The sequence below is a fragment of the Cyprinodon tularosa genome, unplaced genomic scaffold (genome assembly GCF_016077235.1).
Source record: "Cyprinodon tularosa strain WSP-4 unplaced genomic scaffold, ASM1607723v1 ctg418, whole genome shotgun sequence".
NCBI lineage: Eukaryota > Metazoa > Chordata > Actinopteri > Cyprinodontiformes > Cyprinodontidae > Cyprinodon > Cyprinodon tularosa.
Genome location: NW_024039139.1, coordinates 229145 through 254216, shown reverse-complemented (window position 1 = coordinate 254216; position 25072 = coordinate 229145). Strand labels below are relative to the sequence as shown.

Genomic DNA, 25072 nt, shown 5'->3' with positions numbered 1-25072 from the left:
GGGGACGTCATCAGAAGGTGTGGCCCTCCAGTAACGACCCCCTCCCCAAAAACCTACATGTGTGGCAGAGTGATGGAGCAGGCAGAGGGAGGATTTCGGGGATGGGGAGCAAAGGACTGGGGTGCTTGCTGCACTCCCAGGGAGCCAGCTCCCCCGCTGACTCCAATAGGCACCCCCGTTCCCCGAGAGCCCCCCCAGAGAAGGGGGCCCCACCAGTTTCACCACCATAGCCCGGGGGCACGGGACCGGCAGCAGGACCCACCAGCCAGCCGGGCACGGAGCCGACACCACCACCACCCCCCCATCCTGTCCATCCAAAAAAAAAAATAAAAAAAATAATAAAAAAAAAATAAATAAATAAGTAGATAAATAAATAATAAAAAAAAAATAATAAAAAAAAATAAATAAATAAATTAAATTAATAAAAAAATATAAAAGGAAGATAAGAAAAAAAAAAATAATAATAATAAATAAATAAATGAATAAGGGGGGGGACAACCCCAGCCGGCCAGCCAACGCACAACACGCAGAGCCCCCACCCCGGACGAAGCCCCACCAGGGGGCAGCACGGACCAGGACCAAGACAGGGAGCCAGACCCGAAGCCCTTCAAAGATCTCCTTCCCTCTATCACCACCCCCCCCCCCCCCCCTCCGGAGATGTAATCCCTCCCCTACAATAACAATCAAGCTACTCACCACACAAGCGACAGAAGACATCCAGGCCGAGATCATACCTACTCCCCCTCCCTCCCCTTCCCCGACTTACAGAGTGCAAACCCGTGAGGGGGTAAGCACTTGCCATAGGTGTTAATGTCCATGCCCCCCCCCCCAGCCCAGCAGGCCCCGAGGCACCCCGGCACACCAGAGGCCGTGGCAGCAGGGACAGACAGCCGGGCGTACACCGGCCCAGAACCCAAGCAGCACTCCCCACAGAACCCGAACCCCCACCGGGGACCCCGCCCAAGGGCAATGCGCCCCAGGGATCCCAGACCCCAGGACCCACCCCAGACCCACCCCGCAGTAGGGCCGGGCAATGCCCAAAAACCCCCTGGCGCCGGCGCCAGCGCCCCCACCCTGACCCCGGCCCCCGAACGACTCCCCCCAACACCGGTCCCACAGCACCAATCCGAAGAAGAAGAAAGCCACACAACACAGCAAAGTGGAAATCCCGAGCCCCACTCCAAGCCCCGATCCCCCCGCCCACACACCCCCTCCCACACAAAAAAAAAAAAAAAAATTATAATATTCTCCCCCTCACTGGAGAAGAACGGCCGCAAACAAGCCAGTGCCCAACACCCACCGCCACACCACGAGGACCCCTCCACCCAGATGCTCCTCCCCAGAAAAGTCAACATGCCTGCCCTCCCAGGAGACAGGCAAGCCCGCCGAACAGGAATCCCCCCGGCAGCGCACCGCCGGGATGCGGGGGCCCGAGCAGCCCCAACAGAAACAACACCGGAAGGCCGACACGGACGCACCGACGGCACCAACCTAGCCCCCAGGCGGACTCCCCCACCCAAAAACACAACGAAACCACCCCGCCCCCACCGACCACAGCAAACACAGCCGCAAGGCAAAGCAAAGGACAGAGCAGCCCCACCCGGCGCACGCCAGAGAGCCAGAGCAGCAAGGCCGCCCCAGCCGCCAGAAGCCGGCACAAGCAGCAAAAAGAAAGCAGCAGACGCGACCCCACCACTCCCGCCGCGCCCGGCGCGAAAGCAGCACGACCCACCCCGCTCCGGCCCCGCACCGCCCACAGGCCGCCAAGAGGAGGACGGCCACGCCGGCCACGGCCCAACCCCCCCCCGCCGCCAAACACCGAGCAACCCTCCACTCCCAAACCGCGCACGATGCACCGCACCACGCGCCACCGGCACCCGCCCCAACAGAGCGAAGCCACAACCCGACCCGGGGGCGCTCCAAAGGGACCCTCGACGCCCGCAACCAGCCCACAACAGACACACACGAACCCCGGCCACAGGCGCGACCACCCACGCCCCCCCCGGACGACGCAACCACGGCAAGCGCCACGGCCAACCACCGAAACCCGGCACCGGAAGACGGGGCACACCCCGACGCCCCCGCAGAGCAGAAGCACCCCGGCCAGCACCACAAAAGAACCGATGCCCGGCGCCCAGCCCCACCCAGCAGCAGCACAGCAACCAGGCCAGTAGCCCACGTCCGCCACCACGGAACCCCCGAAGAGCACCGCACGCGGCCGCCGCAGGACCCCCCCGCGGCGCCCCAGACCCCGCCCCGACGGGGGCAACAGTCCCCCGGGCCAGACCCGCCAGGCACCCCGCTCCGAGCACCCCCCCGAGCCCCCAGGACCCAAGGACCCCCGAACTAGCCCCCGCGCCCCACAAGACGCACCCCATAGCCCCCCACTACACTAAGTGATGGAGCCGATCAAGGGAGCCCAGAGAGATCGGTCTGATGGGGATGCAGATGCTGTCTCAAGATTAATATGATCCAACAACAGATCTCTGTACTGATTGATGTTGAGTTTATCCTTACTTTTCCAATTCATGAGGATAGTTTTCTTTGCGATACATAATGCAGTGAATGCCAAGCAAACCGATTTTTTTCCCATAGAGCTTCCCTCAAAGTCACCCAGCAAGCAACCTGAAGGGGAAATTGGGATTTTACAACCCAGGCACAGTGATAGATCCTTACATACCTGTACCCAGAATCTCTGAACCGGCGTGCATAACCATAACGCGTGAAAATAATTATCAAGTTGATTGCCTGTGCACTGTGGACAGATGTTAGATTGCGCAAAACCCATCCTGAATAATCTTTGACCTGTATAGTGCACTCTGTGGAGGATTTTGTATTGTATTAATTGTAAATTGGGGTTTCTGGTCATGTTAAAAGTGTTTAGACATATCTGAGCCCAGATGTTTTGTTCAAAGCTGACTGATAAATCCTCCTCCCATTTAGTAATAGGAAGAGATATTGTATCATCCAGTTTAGTCAGTGTCCTGTATAACTTAGACAGTAGTTTGGGGGGGGTTAACTCTAGAAACTCTGATATTTTAGTTGGAATTATTAAACCTCCATCAATATGCTTAAATTTATTTCTAATTATAGCTTTGATTTGCTCATATTCTAAGAATTTATTTTTGTTAATGCCATATTGCAAGTTTAATCTAGCGAATGTGATAAACTCCGTACCTTCAAACAAATGATCCAGATATGGAAACTTATGGAAATTTGGCAAAAAAGGTGGGATGAAGATAAAACAGGAAGATGGTTTTATAAAATTCAGAAGATGGTAGGAGAAAGAAGAAATGGAAGAAGAAATAGAAAGGAGGAAAGAGTGATAACAAGGTTGGTTAAGATTTGGTCATACAGGACTTAATCATACACTTTTTAAAATACAAAAACATAAAACGGGCAAATGTGATTTCTGTGATAAATATGAAACCATAGAACATGTTAAATTAGAATGTCATAAATATGAAAAAGAGAGAAGATATATGAGAAGAGAGTTTGAAGACATTAAGGAGAAGGTTAATTTATTAGATATACTGAGGAAAAATTTAGGGAGTAAACACATACAAATAATTATTCGATTTCTAAAGAAAACGAAATTATTCCATAGAATTTAATTATAGTAAGTGTGTTTGTGAGTAAAGGAAAGATATACAAAGCTCTGCACAAATATATATATATTTTTAAGTGTGAATGTGTGAATGTATGTTTAAAAGAAGTTAGGGTACAATGTATCAGGATAGATATTTAAACCATCACGAACCACACTCCATACCAGTAAGTGGCGGTAATGCTACTAACAGTTTGTTGCCAACCGCCATAAAACTCGACAAGAAGAAGAATAAGAAGTAACTCAGAGCAGCGCGGTCTGCAGCCACAGTGGAGGATGTATGCTTTGCTTTGTGCAGGCGGTCTGGAGCGGAGTATGTGGGATTTCGGGGTAAAACTCCTCTTGGTCGCGATGGCGACTCTGCATCGAACAAGACGAACTCAAAGAAGAGATGCTAGCGGTAAATATATGTTCGATTACTGCCTGCTGAGCTAAAAGCAGCCTAGCCTAAGCTACGGCTAATAGCAGCCTAGCCTACAGCTACGGCTAATAGCAGCCTAGCCTAAAGCTACAGCTAATAGCAGCCTAGCCTAAAGCTACGGCTTATAGTAGCCTTGCAAGAACAAGCTTTATTAAAGTGTATTTTTTGTGATTCACAGGAAGCAGTACGCCGTCTTCACAACTCGGAGACTAATTGCAGGTGCTATGAACCGGAGCAAGGGTAAGATTTAAAGAATATGCTTTCATTCTGCGGTAAAAGGCAATGGATACGGATAGATACCGATCATAGCTTTACATTTTGTTTTCACAGACCTCCTATTTGCTCGGAGCCATATCAGCAAGTCCAGATTTGCACGATGTTGATAAAGACGACATTGTGTGTAAGTGACTTGTTTTAATGTTTTCTCCTTCCTTGTTACTGTGACTTGCGTTTGATTTTTTATTCATACCACTCTCATTTAGTTGTTTTCCAGCTGCCTGTAAGACGTATTTTCAGACGGTACACAGGAGCTTCAGATATACGCAGCCAGCCAACACGTTGCGTGCGGAGCATGCCAAGCAATCTGCTCGGAGTCGGGCCAGAAGAAAGAGGGTAAAACTTTATTTGGTGACTATTTTTCAGGTGCATTGATAGATGTGTTGTGTCCATACGCAGTGCGCTGATTCATTGTTTTTTTTTCCACCTGTTGAAAGCGAGGCAGAGTGTGCTAGCAGATGAGGAAGTGGAACTCTGGAAGTCCGCCACCGTCGGCCTCATTTCCGACGAAGAAGATGGCGTCGTTGGCGGTGTCTCTGGATGGATTGTACGGTCGCCGCCATTTCGTAGGCCGGATCTCACTGAACTCTGTGTTAAGCTGCAGTCCCGGTTAGAAGCGATGCCGAAGTACAGGGCCACGCACAGTAGGCGTCTGCACATCGGACCTGCCTCGGAGGGAATGCTGCCAGTTACCTCCAACCCCGAGGAAGCAAACGGACCGTTCACGGAGTTGTAATTTTTAGATACGCATGTGTTTGGATACGCGTTTTATATAGTTGTGTGTGTTTTAATAAAGCTCTTTCTTTGCATAAACAGCTTCCTGGCAAATGTTCATTTCCTGTATAAATTCATTCATGTCCTTGATTGTAGCCCAATAATTGTGTAGTAGTGTAGGATAACATAAATACACAGCATATAAATGAATAAATATATGAATGAATAAATATATATTCATAAATATACATATATGTAAATTTATATGTAAATATATATATATGCCAACCAATCACGAGCGACTTTACTTGTTTAAAAAGAAGTGGTTCCGTCCAATACTCAGTAAGAAAATTAACGCCTGGCGTGGCCACGTGTGGTTTTGCTGCCAATCACGAGCGATTTCACTTGTTTGAGAATAGTGGTTTCAGCCAATACTGAGTAGGTTATACAAGCCAGACCTGGCCAGCCGCGCGGGTTTGCTGCATTCATATGCTAATTAGGGCCATTAGTACAGCTGATCGCTCTCCACATACGTCAGAGTCCGTTTCCGACAATTTGTGGCACGACAAACGCGGACAAGCGCAGGTTGCAAATTGTCGGAAACTGACGAAAATCAGGGAGATCTGCGGGAGTTTACGGGGGTTTACGGGGACGAAAATCTCACTTTTCATGCAGTGATTGGTATTATCAAAATGTTTTGCGGCCATATCCAGGATTTTTGAGTTAAAAAAACTTTACCCCAAAATCTTAAAGGGTCAAAACGAATGTGCAAAAGGAAAGATCTTGATTAAAAAAACACTCTGTTGTAGTTATTAAGGTTTAATTCCCTGCATCTTACTAAACTGATTTGTAGTAGCAGTAGCAAATAGCCTGATAATGCTTCCACTGAGTGTTCATGTGTTTTGGTGCAAAAAAAAAGCCCTATGGACTATTCCCTTAGTTACCACACTCTCAAACAGCTTTATGGAAATAGATCAAAGAGACAGAAAAAAAATAAAAGCATCTGAACTTGAGATACTCCCCTTACAGCTTTACACATGGTAAACATGCTTTCTGGTTTTTTTTTTTTGGTTCCCATCTAACTAAAGTGATGACTATGGGCTCTGGTTCTTCTAATGCTGCTCTGTGAGTAGAGAAACTTGCATCTAACTTTCACCACTGAAATCCAGGCATAATATTGTTTACCTTAAACTACTTGCAGCCCCATGGCAAAAAAAAAAAAAGCTCACTTTGTTTCACAAGCCTATGGACACACAGAAGTCTAGCTAATTTAAAAGAAGGAAAGAATAATAAAATGTGATATGATTTTGGGGCTGCTCAGTGGAACAGTGGGTAGCACTGACAGAAAATGGATTTATGGATATCATTATGTCTCATAGATATCAAAAAAAGGGCAATAGTTTGTATTGCCATGATTCTGTCCTGTCAGGTAGTAGTTGTTGTTCCCTTTACTCTATTCTCCTGGCTTTGATTGCTCATAGCTGTGCAGTGCTCATTCTTTCCGCCTTTATTCGCCCCTTCTTAAGCAAGCAGCAAACTAGTTGACAGTGCCAGATTACTGAAAGCCCTTAGTTAGCACATGTCCCGCAATCCCTCTCTGCCTGATTGCCTGTTTCTGTCATTGTTTCAGCCCCACATCCTTCATGCCATTGCCTAAACCTCATTGAGCTTCCTGATTTGTGGATCTACCATGTTTTTGTCTCCTTACCAGTTCCTTTGAGCTTTAGTCTAAACATGACAAAAATAAATAAAAATTAGGCCTAAAGATCTCCACATTGAAACACAAATGACAACAAAATAAGCCAGACTTAGCCAATTAGGTGTGACTTACAAACTCAAGGCAAGACAAGGCAAGGCAAATTTATTTGTATAGCACAATTCAGTACAAAGACAATGCAAAGTGCTTTACATGATTAAAATACAGGAAGATAAAACAGAATCAAAGCAAGCAGGAAAAAATTAAAAAACAAATAAAATAAAATAAAAAATGCAGAAACAAAAAAAGAATATTAAAAACAGTTGGATTAAAGAAAACATGTTTTTGTTGAACTGTTTAACTAGAATAGTCGAAGGCAATCCTAAACAAATGTGTTTTTAGTCTTGATTTAAAGGAACTCAGGCTTTCCGCACTTTTACAGTTTTCTGGAAGTTTGTTCCAGATAAGTGGAGCATAGGAACTAAATGCTGCTTCTCCATGTTTAGTTCTGGTTCTAAGTATGCAGAGCAGGCTGGAGCCAGAAGACCTGAGAGGTCTGGAGGGTTGATACACTGATAGCAAGTCTGTGATGTATTTAGGTGCTAAGCCATTCAGAGATTTATAGACTAACAGAAGTATTTTAAAGTCTATTCTCTGAGATACAGGGAGCCAGTGTAAGGACTTTAGAACTGGGGTGATGTGCTCTACTTTCTTAGTCTTAGTGAGGACACGGGCAGCAGCGTTCTGGATCAGCTGCAGCTGTCTGATCCACTTTTTAGGCAGACCTGTGAAGACACCGTTGCAGTAATCAATTCGACTAAAAATAAACGCATGGATTAGTTTTTCCAGATCATGCTGAGACATTAGTCCTTTAATCCTGGAAATGTTCTTCAGGTGATAGAAAGCCGACCTTGTAATTGTCTTTAAATGCTTTTGGAGGTTCAAGTCTGAATCCAGCACTACACCTAGACTTCGGGCCTGATCAGTGGTTACTAGCTGAAGCGACTGAAGCTGTGTGCTAACTTTAGATCTCTCCTCTATTGGTCCAAAGATTATTACTTCAGTTTTGTTTTTATTCAGTTGAAGAAAATTATGGCACATCCAGGCATTGATTTCTTCTTCCTTCTTCTTCTTTCTTCCTCAGTGCTTGAATTGGTTACTCAGTCAACCTTCCGACGAAATCGCTGTCCATTATTTTTTTTCTAAACTGGCGCTACAATGGCACATCAGCTGACCACTGTGTTTTAAAACACATGACAAGAACTGTGGCTTAAGTTTGCAACTTTGCTGGCAAAATAAAAGATTCACTTTTAATATCCCCATTAAAAAGAAGCTTATCAAGTTTAAAATTGGATTGTCTGTCATAATCGCAGCCCTGAAAGCTGACCTACTGTAATTGTTCATTTTACTCACCGGCCTAATAATCCCTGGTTACTAATTATCATTCATCTTATCTACCTACTACTGCTGCTTTATATACGGCTCAGCCCAGCTATCGGGGCCAGATCATTGATTAGGTAAGTTTGTTTGTTCGTTTTAGTTTGAGTTTTAGTCTGATATAATGGCTGATTTCCAGGGTTCATGTTTTTGTTCTCGGAGGCCAGTGGTAAGAGAGGGTTGTCAATGTTTGTCTTGTCGTTTCCTGATTATGTCCTGGCTCTTGTCCGCTGAGTGTGCCCTGTTCCTGTTTTAGCTCAGTGGAGGGAGCTAATTTAAAGTTCCATAGTTTTCTAGATTTCATGTCTAGTTCTGCCTCCCAACTGTTGAGCCTACCCGTTTGGCTCTGAAGGTTTCTGCCTGAACTCGCTATTGGACTCATGGAACCTGGAATCTGTCTGAACCCTCTGTGGATTCCTGGAACCCTGGATCTGCCTGTTCCTGTTCCCGATCGGAGCCCCAGACCAGGTTGTGGACTCCTGGATTTCAGAACCGACCTGTTCTGAAGTGTTTCCATGACTCGAACTCGGCTTGGACTCCTACCTGTTCACTGGGGATGCTGCATCGGGGACTCTGGGCGGCTCCCACTGCATCTCGTTGACAGTCTATTGGCTGGACCCCACCTCCCTCCCTCAAGAGGATGGACTGAATTGTTAAACCAGGTAAGTAACTCACATGGATAATCATCTTTTTGTCAGATTATCATGGTCACTTGCCTGTGTTTTTCTCTCTAAATCTGCCTGTGAAGAGTGGTGCCCCACCTCCCCCCGCAGCCGCTGTCTGTCTCACCCAAATCCTGGGACCTACATTCTGGTTTTCTTAGATTTTCTTCACATTTCCTTACTCTGGTAACAAGTAGAAAGACCTTTTGGAGTAACATTTGTGTGTGTTTTTTTTTCTCTTTAAGTTTTTTTTTTCTATACTTTTCTGCAGCCCAATTTCCTAATTCACTTATTGGTCACATAACACAATTGTTCTGTTCTGTGCTTTTTCATAAGTGAACTGTTCTCATCAGCTTAAATTGTCATACTTAAAAAAGGTTACATAACCATTTGATTACTTATTATTTTAAAAATGTTTTGCAAATATATAAGTATCTTTCTAACCTCAAGAGTAAACACTACTAACTGCAAAACAAGACAAAAAATATATTCTTTGACACATCTTACTTCAAAAGTGTTGGTAGAATATCTTCAATGTTACACATTCTAATATAAATTAAGAACAGGACTGGGCAAGCTTCTTTTGGAAAAATTATATTAACTATAATTCTTAGCATTGCGTCTGAAAAAAGTAGCATGCCACAACAACACTTAATGTCATGTCATTTCATGATATCATGAAATGATGCAGAAATTTCCTCAAGCTCAAAAAACAATGTTATATAAGAACAGGGAAAAACATTCTCAATAGTGATGTTGATCAATATAATATTGGATAAATGATCATATACAGGTAATGTAATTATCATATGTGGATGGCCCAATGGCAAATATGTTTTTAATCAAATAATATGCAGACTGTCATACTCTTTATTGTGCTGTGCACAATCGCACAAATACCTGCGTGATAGGACAAATAAAATGGCGAAATGAGCTCAAATCGACATGAAACAATTATTTGTTCTTAAAGCTGAAGTCTGTAAGTTTTTAAAAATCACTTTTTTGTCATATTGGCTAAAACTGTCCCTATGCCCAGACAGCAGTACATGTGATATGTAACCTGTGAAAAAAACTGCTTCAATTGGTACCGCCTACTGCCTGTATTTCAATCTGGAAAGAATAAAACAACCAATCACAGCCAGAGGAGCGTCTGATGGAGTGTCAATCACAGCTCACACACGCTGAAACCCCCCCCCCCCCCCCCCATTCTGGTCGCATGCGGTAGCCGCGCAGATGCTGTGAGAGGGGTGGAGCTTGGGGGTGGGGCATGAGTGAAGCAGAGAGGGTGGGGGAGTGGAGTGAAACCTGTTTTTCTTCAAATTTTCAGTCGAAGTCTGCTCTCTCCTCAATGTTACAGACTGCAGCTTTAATGTTATTCACGCTACTTTATTTTGTTCTTTGTGTCACTCCCCAACTTCCTCCCATGCAATTTTTTGTTTTTAGTTTGCTTTCAAGTTAAACATCTGCCCTTTACCCTGTCTGTGTACTTAATATTTTTTCACTTTTATCACTTGCTGTGTCTTGTCATTCCTTTAACACAGACACGTAAATATGTACAGCAGACATCCCTGTCACATATAAATCCACTACCCAAATCTCCTGCAGAGAAGGCAAAGGAAAGCTGACAGTTTGACAGTAGATGAACATATGCAGTCGTACATTAATAGTGCATAAAAGTGCAAGCTCAGGCTAGCATTCTCAAACATTTATTTTCAGCAAAGCATCCAGCATGGGTCTATTTTTGGTGAAATACATTAAAGGGTGTCATAAAATAAAATTGATGCAAGTAGCAAAATGAAGCATACTTATCAGATGCTCAAAACCGTATACCTGGCTCTTTGCCTTTCAGTGAATCACCTGCTCTACCCCAAACTCCCTCTGGATGTAAGAGCTCTCTAGACTCTCCCTATCCGACCATTTCATGGTCTATTCTTCTTGATCTTGTAAACAAGGTACAAAGAAGACTTCAAGGGAAACAACAGACGTGGACTGAAGAATGAAACTCCTATGACCCATTCAGCAGCTGTGTAAGGGTATGGCCAAGATGACATATTAAACTTATTAAGGAGGACCTTTCATGTCTTGGAGTGGGGGCATGACGCAGAGATTTGTTTTGCTGATCCACCCCCTAAACAGCACAACAAATAACCATATAATGCAATGAAAATCATATAATTATCGATATAGAGATCAAATAAACTTTTTTATGGCCACAGGGGATAATTTAATAGCTTGAGCAGCAAGTTAAAGATGCATCAATTTATAGATATCAATAAAACATAAAATAAATACCATAACCATGGATAATAAATAATCATAGATAAAAAGAGAAAAAGCAAAAGTGACATAGCACTGAGAAAACTTTTAACATGCTTCCAATAATCCAGATTTAAATTCGTTTGAAAAAGTTTTCTAGAGATATACACCGATGAATACACACTTTAGACAAGATATACAGTCTAAAGATTAAATTTATGTTGTTTTTGTTTTTTTTAAGTATGTTATTGTTTTTTAAGTATGTTAAGTTGTTTGAATACACATCATTTTACCATATCTGGTGGATTTTCTTCTAAAGAATCTGCTGAATCTCACTACTTCATCCATATTTATCTGGATGAATCAGGTCAGTGTAGCACAAAGAGAGAGAGAGAGCGAGCAGGGTGGAAGGGTGAGTCTAAAGGCTCCTGCAACACTCCATAAGACATTTTTTCTTGATGACATCATGTTTTCTCTCTCAGCCCTTTCGTGGGGGCCTCGGGGCTTGTTGTCGACACATTGTCAGGGCAGAACTTTTTTCTGGTCTCTTGTCAGATGTACGGTTAATGTACTTTGATTGGAGAAGTTTTAGATGGGCATGTTTTAGGTTGGAAAAAAAGAGATGCCTCATGTATTAGTCAAACTTAACATTGTAGTTCAACGCAGGTGGTTTAAGTGGTTGAACATGCCACTTCTGCTTCCTTACTATGTCTCCTCTATAAATTATTCTAGTGGGGCAGTCTCCTTATGTAGCAGTCTTTCCTAGTAGTGCTGGAGCAAACCTTGAGTTCTTGTTTCTCTGCTCTTTTACTTTCACATGTCAGTCTGCCCTGTGCTCCGCTCGCTCTCTTGTTTTTTCTCATCCTTGCAATGTACTTATGTATAAGCCCTAAAGGAAAGGGTCACTAACTTGTAATGACCTAATGTAAAAACAGTGTGTAATAGTGAACTGCAGCTATTAGAAAATAAGGTCATTATGGCTGACACAATGATAAAGTTCCATCATTGTGACTAACACATTTCTTAGTCTAATATGTACATTTCTTAGTAATATTTATATTTATTTTATGTTCTCATCATTTCACATAATAAATTTGAACTCTAACACACTTAGCAATGGAGTCAAACCAACCTCCTCTATAGGATAAAACTTTCTACCCACCCCTTGTTCAAAGTCGCTGTTACTAAATCACTCTTAACCCAAATCACTTCCAGGAAATTCTTAGTGCAAGATAGTGCACTCTGAGTGGACTTTTAAAACGAGCCTTGATATTTTTCCTTCCATTTAATGCACCAAATCTTTGGCTATCATGAATAAATGCAGCTGCACTGGTCAGTGCAAAAGCCAAGGGCAGGCAGAAGATTCAGATATCAATTTTAAGTATTCAAAAGTGTTTAAAAATAATGTCAGCAATATCCCAAAGTTGCCAAGTAATAGCAAAGGTTGAAATAGGGGCGCTTTCATTAAGATCAAAGGTTTTCAGTTTTCCATAAGGTTAAACCATCTTAGTTTTAATAAAGCCAAGAATTTAGTTTATTTTTTTTCCAGCTGCAGTAAATGCTGTTTTTTTTTCCCTTTTTTTCTTTCTTTGTTTTTTTTGTTTTTTTTTTTGGTAAACTTAGAGCATGGGGGTCATCCATGAGGTCACGCCAAAGCATCTTCATTTTGTTTAGCCTAGAATTAAGGTTCTGCCATTCATTGCTGCGGTAATTTATGGAAAATAGATGGTTTATAGCGTGATGCTTTCAAAAAACTATAAACTACATATAATAGTTTATACTATAGTGTGTATATATAGTACACTGATAAAAAAAATGAAGGGAACAGGCAAAAATAAAATAAATCTTCAGTTATATCCAACTTCTATGAAATTAAACTGCCCACTTAGGAATAACCACTGATTGATAATCAATTTGACATGCTGTTGTGCAAATGTAAAAGAGAACTGGTGGAGATTATTGGCAATTAGTAAGAAGCACTCAATGAAGCGGTGTTTCTGCAGGTAGGGTCCTTTTGAATGTTGATGGTGGTTTCAAACTCGTGGTAACATGAGATGGAGTCAACAACTCACAAAAGGGGCTCGGGTAGTGCAGCTCATCCAGGATGGCACAACAACGCAAGCTGTGGCAAGGTTTTCTGTGTCTTTCATAGTAGTGTCCAGAGGCTGGAGGCACTGCCGGGAGACAGGCCAGTACACCAGGCAGCAGAGATGGGGGATCTGGAGTCAACAAGTAATTTCTATGTCATGTTTTTGTTCTACCTAGCCACTGAACCAGGTGATTCCAATCTGGTTTATTTATGTAAATTGAACTCACCAGGTTCAGTGGCTAGAAATGACTAGTTGACTCCAGATCCCCAATCTCTGCCATCCAGAGTGGAGGAGAGCCAGTAATAGGACCACTTCCTCTGACTTTGTGCAAGAGGAACAGGAGGGGCACTGCCAGAGCCCTGCAAAATGACCTCAAGCAGGTCACAAATGTGCATCAGTCTGCACATACAGCTAGAAAACAACTTCATGAAGATGGTATGACAGCCCGACAGCCCTCCATATGTTTGCCAGAGGTATTATGACTGCCATTAAGTACCAAGCTGAGATCCTCACACCCCTTGTGAGAACATATGCTGGTGTAGTTGGCCCCTGGTCCTCTTAATACTGGACAATGCTAGACCTCATGTGACTGGAGTGTGTCAGCAGGTTCTGCAAGATCAAGGCATTGAAGCTATGTACTGGGCCACCTGTTCCTCAGACCCTAATCCGATTGAGCATATCTGGGACATCATGTCTCGATCCATCCTCTACCATCACCACAGACTATCAAGGAGTTGGCGGATGCTTTAATCCACGTCTCGGAGGAGATCCCTCAGGGATCATCCTTCAGCTCATAAAAAGCAACCCCAGGTGTTGTAGACTTAGACTTTGACAATTGCTATTGTCATTTGGCAATGGCAAAGACAATATGACATCCCTATTTTAGGAAGGTCGTAAAGCAGGGGTATTCAAGAAAACTGTGAGGAGGTCCAGTTCAAAGAAATTTCCTCAAGCAGAGGTCCGCAATATCGTCTATTTGCAGTATGACAATATCGGAATACATGGTGTTAAAAAAATTTATAATACAGGTTAAAATAATTTCAACGAAGTTTATTAGCACTGAAACACGGGATAACATTTTGTGGCTGCAGTTTAAATTAAAAATAACTAAATTATGTATTCAAAAATAAAGAAAGTGCTTAAGAAAAATTGCAGCTTCAGTTTCCTTTTGATTGAACAATCTCAATATTTCTGCTCAACAAAACAACTCTCAAAACACCTGAACTATTTCTCTTACAGATTTCTCTTACATCTGTCTTCCCCCAATGTCCCTTGCTCAGTGTGAGAATTGAGCTTTGGCTTGCCCTGCCAACATTTGAAATCTGGGCTTGAAGGAGGTCAGGGCCATTCTCATGCACATGTGCAGATGCTCATTGGTGAGCTTGGAACGATATTTTGTTTTTATTATGTTCATTGTAGAGAACGCTGCCTCACAGCTGTATGTGGAGCCGAACATGGTCAAGATAAGCAGGGCCACTTTTTTCAGATCTGGGAAAGCTGTCTCAGAAACCATCTGGAGCCAGAATGTGGTACTGTAATTCACGCCCTGTCTTCCTGTATCACCTCCCTGCGTTGCTCGCTTCATTCGCTTTTCGCTCGCCTTTCACCTCCTCTTCCTTATATCACACTGCGTGGATGTCTGTGCCTGGCTACAAAACTCTGCTTTGGTTTGCTCATACAACTCGCTCTGAGTTTAAGCTGGCGATTTGATTCGCTAGTTGAACCACGTGGTTAGTATGACTCGCACGCGATTGGTTTGTAGCTTCCAATCCTTGCTCCGTGCAGTCTAGTAAAAGCGCTTGTGTCAGATAGGAAAAAAAATAAATGCTCCGGTTTAAAAGTAATTCTCCCGTCAAAATTAACAAATATTATAACAATTTATTCCGGGTCCGGATGGGATGGCTTATGAGTCCGTATCCGGACCGAGGTCCGCTGGTTGCGGACCACGGTCGAAATGAACATGGAGGCCACATATAATAGCCCTGTTTAAAGGACATTAGTGTTTTCCACTTCAATTTTGTGTGTAACTCCTAATTCCAAGCATCCAGTGGTTAACACATTTGATTTCCAGTTATGATTTTGGTTGTGTTTTTGTTGTCAGCACATTCAAGTTTGTACAGAACAAAGTATTCAGATGTGTTGAGGATGTGTTGAATGCTTCTTTCATTTTTTATTGGATGGATGGATGGATGGATGGATGGATGGATGGATGGATGGATGGATGGATGGATGGATGGATGGATGGATGGATGGAAAGATAGATAGATAGATAGATAGATAGATAGATAGATAGATAGATAGATAGATAGATAGATAGATAGATAGATAGATAGATAGATAGATAGATAGATAGATAGATAGATAGATAGATAGATAGATAGATAGATAAGTGAATAACAAAAAAACACGTGAGTTTGAAGAATCAGTACATTTGTTTTTGATTTGAGACCTAGTTGAAAAATTCCCAGTGGGGAGTGTATTGATGGTTCTCTGAGATCTCTACACTCACATGCTGAACTCCTTGCACAAATGGTGCACCATTTATTATTTACATAAATGTGGCTTTTAAACATCTCAGGAGAACATGGAATACTCAAGAATTAGGAAAAGGACTTCGGCAAAGACTTTTTGCACTGCTTAGTTGAATTCCATGTGTAAAATATGTTATGCCTGTCTTGAATCATTCAATCGCTTTTTACCTCTCTCTGTCATGGAGATTGCAATAAAGCACAAGATGTCAAGAAAGCACAACCACAACTTAGCTTCTAGAAGTCAAGATAATCTACTATGAGGATGAAAGAATTAGATGGGACCACATTTCTAATGTGCTAGATTATTTCTTTTTAATTTCTCATAGGGAAAAATAGATTCTTACAATAATATTTTGCATTCAGAATGCAAAGGAGCCACTTCACTGCCCATGAATATCGGTAATCCACGCCTTTGTGACCACTCGGCTGGATTACTGTAATGCACTTTATGTGGGGATTGCTGGGTCCTCAATTGCTCGTCTTCAACTGGTTCAAAATGCTGCTGCACGTCTTTTAACTGGCACACGCAAGTACGAGCACATTTCACCTATTTTAGCTTCACTCCACTGGCTGCCCATCCATTTTAGGATTCATTTTAAAATTCTTTTATTTACTTTTAAAGCCTTGAATGGCCTTGCCCCAATTTACCTCTCTGAGCTTCTGCACCCCTACACTCCCAGCCGATCTCTCAGGTCAGCTGATCAGCTGCTCCTGACAGTGCCTAAAGCAAGGCTTAAGCTCAGAGGGGATCGAGCGTTTTCTGTTGCAGCTCCAAAACTCTGGAATGGATTGCCGCTGCACATTAGACAGGCCACCTCTTTGTCTCATTTTAAAAGTCTTCTTAAAACCCACCTCTTTTCTTTGGCTTTTAACACCATGTAGAGTATTGATTTTATGTACACATGTTGATTTTATGTACACATGTTGATTGTATGTATACACATGCATATTTTTATCCTGTGCGGGCAGTGCTTTTATTTTATTTTATTTTATTTACTTTTATTTATTTTAGTTATTTTATCTTTTTGTGCAGCACTTTGGAAACCTTGTGTTTATTTAAACCGTGCTATATAAATAAAGTGGATTGGATTGGATTGGATATCACTTTAATCATAGTATTGTATATATTACTTGTTGAGTGAAATACGTACAACCAGTGATGTATCTACAGGCAAGAAGCCAGTGATTGAGATTCATCTTTGCTGCTGCTCTTTTCTTTTATCCAAGGACAGATATGTTCCAACTGGATCAATGTTTTGAATCTGGTGATTACCATTTCATCACCAGAGGCAGTATAATCAATAACTGTGATTACTACTTAAGGCGTTTACATGCATACAGGATCAAGGATTCTAAAACAAAGCATCAGATTTGTTCTATTGTTTTGATTTTATGCCTTCCTTTGTTGGCCAGAGATTTAGCATTCTGTGAAACTAAGCCATTTAAAAGAGTTGTTTGATCAGATCAGTGAAATGTTCTTTGTAGAACAAAAACATGCATTTAAATTGATAACAATAAATATTGTTTCTATTACCACTTTTGTCAAATCACTTTTAATGTGTTAGCTTATTGTTATTTTAATAAAGTCATTTTAAAGGAATGAAAATAAGATTTCACAAAGGACTGTATGAGTCATTTTGTCTACCCCCCACCCACACCCACAAAACAAGTGCTCTGCATGACTACATACATTTTTATTGCGTAAATGTCTACTGTGTTAAAATCTATCTGTTAAGATAGCTAAGACAATTACGTAGTCTTTTACATATTAAAGTTGAAGCAATTGTGCTCTTAAAGTAAATGCCCTGAGGGACAACTGGTAAAACTGCATAATTTAATAAAGACAAATGGATGTGTACAATTGATTTTGTTTTATTTCAAACCAAGATTTGGGGGAAATATGACTTTGTCCCGTATACTACACCTGCAGGTCACACTATGTTACTTGGGGCCATAGGGGCTTTAACATAGGCAGACACATTCATTATATGTTAAACATAAACTAAAGCTTTGTAAGTTGCAAAATACATACAAACAACATATCAATGAATCATTTATCATCAATTATAAATTGAAATGAAGGAAAGGTAAAGGCCATCAAAAACAACAAAAAAATACATGACTGTGTTTAAAAGAGTACTCGACTCCTAAACCTACTGTAACTGGTTCTGCAAAAACAACTGCCTTTAAGAGCTTAGGATGACTTGCTAGTTGAAAGTACTCATCCTCTTTTGTCTGTAGATTATTTTTCATTAAGATTAAAAGTTTCTCAGTCATCCAAAAGGTTACATCATCTTAGTCTAGATAAAGCCCAGAATTTAGGTTCTGCCATTTACTGCTGCAGTAAATGCTGGCTGTTTTGTTATTGCTTAAGTTAAATGTTTAAGATGATTTTTTTGTTTGTTTTTTGGGGGTTTCTGAGTCAGATGTTTGAAATTTTTGATAACTCTAACTATGGGCCGGTAGGCCCATAGTTTACTTTACTTTATTTTACTTTACTTTATTACAGATTTGTTCACATATAGCGTTCCTCTGTGTGACAGTCACACTTCTTTGCTGTAGCTCACTTAAATGTTTGTTGGCTTCATCCACCAACACCTCCATTTCCATGGGGTCGAATTTCCTTTTGCGCCTTCTGCTGTCCAAACTCACCATGCCGCAAACCACAAAACGCGCAAAACCATCATTTAAATAGGGTGTCTCCAACAGTTTTGCACCTGCCACCAGTTACGCAATCACTCTTGTTAAATCACCCGCAAACCATGGTTCAGCCCCTCGCGCAAAATTCCAGTTTGCGAGCGCAAATTACTGCACGCAAAATTGGAGCTTGATAAATCCGGCCCTATGTGTTTTAAAATAATTGCATGTTCTTGTATGACCCTTATAAGAGCAGTTTCTACAAAGGTTGAAATTAAACGGGATAATGTTTTATAAACAATAAACAGTTCCTTCTCATAAATTGCTATTTTTTATCTTTTATGATGAAATGTTATAAAATATTCCAATCCAAATATAGTTTTCATTTGATTACGATCATTGATCACATTGAGTTTATCAAATACTATAAAGCCATCTAACATCATTGAAATAAATCAAGTAAAAAAGGCTTCAAATACATTTCCTTTGTACAAGCAGCTTGTTTGGCAAAGATAACGTTTGTGTTGGATACTAAACACCCACAGGCCCATTAAGACTTAATCCTGTCATAGTGTTTGGTCAATAATCCCAAAGTTGGCACAAAGGAAGGATGGAGGCTAATTAAAGGAAGGAAGAGAGATTATACATAAAAATGATTGAATGCAATAGTGGTGAAAGACATTTTTTTAAGCAAGACCTTTTTGTGTGAAGTACTCAGGTGTTTTTGTATGCACCGAGCTTAACACAAGTACAAGTTTTCATGCATAATGCATGTTAGATGTAATGCTGTCTAAATTATGAAACATTAAATCAAAAACTAAATCAAAAAAGTGTACTTTTTATTCATTTCAAAAAATCTACAAAAAAACTGACAGACATAGGACTAAGAGCAAAACAGAATAATGCCTCAGACGTTGATGCATATGTCAGTTTTTGCTGCACATTTAAAGAGGCATTGCAGAGTTTTGTAATGATACTGACACCTCCTAAAAAAACAGATCATTTATTTGAAACATCCTGGGTAAATTGCACTACACCTTCAGTCCACTAGACGGCAGTAATGACACACAACTGCTTTTACCCTTTACTCCCAGTGCCAAAGATAAATTATAACACTGTTTAACTCCTATGGTTTACTTGTGCAAAATAAAATTTTCAAGCTTTTTAACTTTTTATTCTATTTCTTAATGCATTAATTGAAAAAAGTGGGATTTCCCCTAATTGCTGTATGTCAGAGTAATCCTCATCAATTGTGCTCTCTGAGCAGCAGACCCTCTCTGTCTTGTAAAACTGTTTGAATGAAGAATATCTAATAAGAATGCCCCCTGAGATAGCTTCTGTGTCTGCACTGTAAAGTAATATACACTTTCAATCAGGCCTACAGGATTGAGAGCAATGATTCCAACTCAAGATGAAGGTGAAGACTTTGTCTTTGTCTTCATCTTGAGCTGGCATCATTCATCGTGAAGACAAAGACTGAGTACAGACAGAGGTTTTACGGTGACAAACGCAACACATCTTCCTGACACAGCTCTCATTGATCTGCCACCCTGGATGAGCTGCACTACCTGAGCCACTTGTGTGGGTTGTTGAGTTGTTGTGTCTCATGCTACTGCAAATTTGAAAGCATTTAAAAGCAAAGTATAGGTACTGTTCTAAAAATTTGTTCTTCGGGCTTGAGGGGAGATGGCTCCTCTCTAAAGACTGGATAAACAAAGGCTACACTTTAATTAGAAGTGGTGTGATAAAACAGCAACTCATTATGTGTTCTTTTTGCACATTACTGCCTTCATCTGCTTAAATGGCTAGTACCTTTTTGTCCAGTCTTTCTTTACTTACTTTCCTCTTCCACAAACCATCTTCTGTTTTCCTTTTGTTTTGTTTTTTCTTTTTGTTGTCTTTTTTTTTTTACTTGAACATTTTATCTGACCCTGCATTTTTAAATAACGGCAGTCTTTTTTTTTTTTTTTTTGTGATGTATTTCCTTACTTTTGGTTTACAGTACTGTATAACTTGTATTTTTTCTACTTATTTTTATCTTGGATATGCCTGTAGGGGTACATGTTCTAGATTTGTCCTTGCTTCAGCTAACCTTATTCCATTATGAATGATTAACTGCAATTTTCTGTACCACAATCATTCAAATCATATGTATAAAAACAGAGAAACATCTACAATTTGCAGGATGTCAGCCCCCAAGGACTGGAGTTCAACCCAGTCGGATGCATTCATTTGCAACTGACATGCCTGAATTTACCACTGTTGGAAAATAAAGGGTACTTCTTTTCTCTTCTATCTTATGAATTGAATTAACAGTTGGCAGCTTTACAAGGTAAATGTCCAGCTTTTTGAATTATCTTAAATTTTTGCTTTTGAGTTATTCTGACTTTACATATCCCCCATGAGGAGTAGTAGTGTGTGTCTGTAGGTATTCACTTTTGTTAATGCATGCATTACTATGTGTGACAGATTGCACATGCTTTGTTTGTCTGTGCAGCTGCTTAAATGATTGAAAAAACTATTTATTGGCAATCCTTAGTCTATGATAAAAGAAAATAGTAAGCAGTTATCAAAGTTTAATTTTAGACACCAAAATATTGTAGACAGAAGCAAAAAACAACATGGACGAGTTTTTAATTAGGGTCATAGAGGGTGAAGAGAGTTGGAACAAAACACTGTAATCCACTGAGTAAACTGCTAATCCAGGCACAGAGAAAGGGAGATGTTTTATGTTATCCTGAAGTGTGTCATGTGTCTATCCTCACCACTCTCTTTATCTGAAATTCAGAGTCATTATGTCTAAATTAGGCTTTTTGTACAACGAAGAAAAAAATGCAGGCAACAAAAAAAATGACAATGAAATAATCTATTTATTAATATGGGTATTCAGAAAACTCAACACCTTGTTTCTTTAAGCAAAAGTACCTCCAAATACTTCCTAAAAGTAAAAAAAGAATTTATATTTGAAATAATACAGAAAGGAGCGCCAATGTGTTTCTTCGGCATTGCCTTGGAACATTTTGAAGTATAGCATATACATTCAAAAATAGCAATGGCCACACTTATCTGACATCTATCCTATTATTAAAATTTTCAGCATTACTAATAATCATTCCTTATCCATTTTTTAATAGCTAACATAATTTTGAACAAAATAACAAGGAAAAGGGCTATGTGTATCAAATAAGGTCCTTTTGATCTTTCAGATTTATCAGCTCAGTCTTCTGAAATTAGATTTAATGTTTACATATATATTTTTGATCCACTTAGCTAGTTGTCTAAGAAAGTCAGGGAGATTAAAGAATACTTTTATATATCTTCACTTTTCATTAAGCTGCAACTATGAAAAAAATAATCATTCAATTTGATCTAATCAATAACCAGTGTTGGGCACGTTACTTTGAAAAAGTAATTAGTTATAGTTACTAGTTACTTCTCCCAAAAAGTAACTGAGTTACTAACTGAGTTACTCCACAATAAAAGTAACTAGTTACTAGTAAAAGTAACTATTGCGTTACTTTTGCGTTTCTCGCCCCCGTAACCCTCACCACCCGGCCCCCACCTTCTCGCCGTGTGTTTCCAAAGCCAGCTGAATAGAGCGGACGACAAAGACAAGAACCTGCAGACAGTTTAGCATTTATTGCAACTCAACGTAAATGACATCAGGGGGGAACGCGATGTGAAGTTTTATAACAGGACATTCAGATCCCGTGAGTATATGAAATTAATAACTGGGGATGTCTAATTCTGAAATCCTGTGTGTTCGGGTTGTTATAGATACTGCAACATCTATCTATCTATCTATCTATCTATCTATCTATCTATCTATCTATCTATCTATCTATCTATCTATCTATCTATCTATCTATCTATCTATCTATCTATCTATCTATCTATCTATCTATCTATCTATCTATCTATCTATCTATCTATCTATCTATCTATCTATCTATCTATCTATCTATCTAGATGTATACTCTGTGTGTGACATAAAATATGGATCTCCATCCCTGCCACAAAGGCCATCAAATAATGTTTAAAATAAAAAATACAGTAGGTTGAGAAGGCAGAGCATCCATCCATCCATCCAGATTTCTCCCTTTCTCCATATAGGCTATCATTTCTGGCTGTTGTCAGGTTCATTTGATCGTTCACGCTCTCCATAGTTCTCCTGTGGCGCGAGCACAGAGCGACTGTTGCGCGCCTTTAGCGAGCATGCGCGTTTCCTGCCGCTTGCTTGGTGACTCTTGCCGACTGCGCTGTGTGGAGATGCAGAGGAAACTGTTATGTGATGGGGAAACGCAGCTCTACGTAACACCGGTATTTCCATGTGGAAAACGCTGTTTTGCTGCTGGAGTCATCATCACTCTCCATCTCTCTGTGTGTGCTGTACGTTAACACCCACCAGCAGAAACACCCACCTACCCAACTGACAGACGGAATCTCATCCTCCCCTCTCTCATGACAAGGCGCGCACCTCTGGATGACCTAAAAAATAATCTTTAATATCTCTTAAACAAAAGTAGCACAAACAATATTTTTTTCTGCACAAATCTGCACTAACGTTGCACTAACCATTCAGTCTATTTGCAGAGTTTTTTGACGTGGGTGGGGTGTCAGCTTCACGCAGCTGCGCACGAGTCCTATCATGAAAAAAGGTTCATTGTGCGACCTGAGTAACGCGCAGTAACGGGGTGCCTGCAATGGTAACTGCGTTATAGCTACAGTCAAAGTAATTAGTTAGATTACTCGTTACTAAAACAAGGTAACGGCGTTAGTAACGCCGTTAGTTTCAACGCCGTTAGTCCCATCACTGTCAATAACATACATTTCTATATAATTGTTAAGTGGTGCATTATATCTTGACTCTGAAATTTCAAAATATTTCACAAAGGCAAAAATAGAAATAAATATAAAACTTTCTCCACAACCACTGCACACAAGTCTTTTAAGGTCTGTATCAGCTTTAGGCATACAGATTCTGACATTTTATTCTTTGAAAAATAATTCAAGATCAGGCAGACCAAAGATTGTCTGCAAATATCAAGTATACTGTAAAGTCTTGCGACAAATTCTCTATAAAACTTCCATATTGACTTCAACAAGACAGTTTAGACATATAATAAATGTTTGGGTGTGAAAAAAGGGATAGCCAGTATTTAAGATGTTTTCTTCATCCAAAATAGCCTAATAAAAATATCAAAAAATCATTACCGGACACCTGAAAACTTGCTTAGCAGGTTTTTAATTAATTTGAAAAAACCATGTTGAAACGGGGAGCCTTCTCTTTTATGTAGAAAACTAAGTCATCTGTATTCATCCCTCCATCCATCCAACTAACCATCCATCTTCACCACAGTGGGACTGTTTCCTATCTCCAGCAATCTATTGGTAAACATCCTGGACAAGTCGCCAGTCTGTCATAGGAGATATTAAGACTAGTATCACTACTAATTAAAAATAATAATAATTGTAGCCATGATTCTGTTTGGTTTCACTTTACTGGGGCTGAATTGTGAACCGCCTACCTTATTGTCCAAACCTTTACAGTTCGACAGTCTTCTCCATAAATCTTCTCATTATCTCTAACCAGCTTTGCTGTGGCAAACATCCCCACATAGTTACACTGCCAGCACTAGTTGCCCTTTTTTACAGTTTGTGTAATCCATTCTGCGTTGCACAGTGTTAGTATCCAGCCATCCATAGCATTTTACATGTAAGATGAAAAGATCCATTTTGGTCTGATCTAACTAGATCACCTACCATCACATTGGGTCTGTAAGGGTCATTGGCTTCACCAAACTCTGGAAATTAGACATGTTGTGACTGTCAGGAGCTTTTCTTTTTGGTCTTCCAGGCAAGATTTGTGAAGTCCATGACTAAAGGTCAAGTCAACAGATTTCCTACTTGAGCTGCAGACCTTAGCAGTTTCCCTAATTTCCTGGGGCCAGTTCGCTGCTTCCCTGATTAATGCAGTATCAGTTAATTCTCTCTTTGCCTTTATGATTAGGTGGGCAGCCATAGCCTAGTAGATTTTCATACTGTTTCCAACACAATTCAAAGTTTTAAGATATGCTCTTATCCTCTTGACTTGTTGCAGTTATTGAGTTGTACTGAGTGGATTGAATGCTACATATAGTACTTTAACTACTATACTTTGAAGTTATTAGAGGTCCACCTTAAGTTGTATATAAATCAAAAAATAAAAATAAAACCTCCCAATCCATAGCATTTGGACTCTGTTAAAAATAATGATCTACTGAATGAAAAAAGGACAAAGATCCAATACCTGAAAATATGGATGCTGCCAGCTGTTAATGGATGAGGCATATCTCGCCTCTGTTGACAAGAAAATCTGGCTGAGCAATTTTATAAGCAAAGGAGGTATTTCAGGAAGACACAGAACATTCGATTTGTAGCATCACGTTCTTAAAAAGTAATTAATCACTGCCAAATTTATTGCATTTACAGGAGAAGCAGATGGTGCTCATGAGAGGAGCAATAAACAAAAGTGATGAGCTACAACATTTTATAAATAGCTAAATAGGAACGGAAAGGTTTCCTCAACTTAAAAATGTTTAAAAGTTTAAATTGTTCACACTGAACTTACAAACACGGAAACAAGTAAATAAGAGTAAAAATATTATAATAAAGTGACATATCCACTTTCACACCATAAAAACAAATATACTATTCTCATATTCAAAGAGTGAAACAATTTCTCAGAATAGGAAATTTGTGGGAT

At 40.5% G+C, this 25072-nt stretch overlaps 1 protein-coding gene across 1 annotated transcript; it reads left to right on the top strand.

Moving 5' to 3' along the window:
• The first annotated feature begins 969 nt into the window (after positions 1–969).
• On the top strand, positions 970–2396 carry LOC119792374 (extensin-like). Its single transcript, XM_038298985.1, has 3 exons — positions 970–1110; positions 1760–2158; positions 2205–2396. Exons 1-3 carry the CDS (start codon positions 970–972, stop codon positions 2394–2396), a joined length of 732 nt encoding a protein of 243 aa, XP_038154913.1.
• The last annotated feature ends 22676 nt before the right edge of the window (positions 2397–25072 follow it).

What these genes read in the sequence shown, in the direction of transcription:
- LOC119792374 (XM_038298985.1), top strand. Translation starts at nt 970, where the DNA reads ATGCGCCCCAGGGATCCCAGACCCCAGGACCCACCCCAGACCCACCCC. An exon ending in AACGACTCCCCCCAACACCG is followed by an intron (nt 1,111 to 1,759) that starts GTCCCACAGCAC and finishes CACCGCCCACAG; the next exon opens with GCCGCCAAGAGGAGGACGGC. An exon ending in CCCCACCCAGCAGCAGCACA is followed by an intron (nt 2,159 to 2,204) that starts GCAACCAGGCCA and finishes GAACCCCCGAAG; the next exon opens with AGCACCGCACGCGGCCGCCG.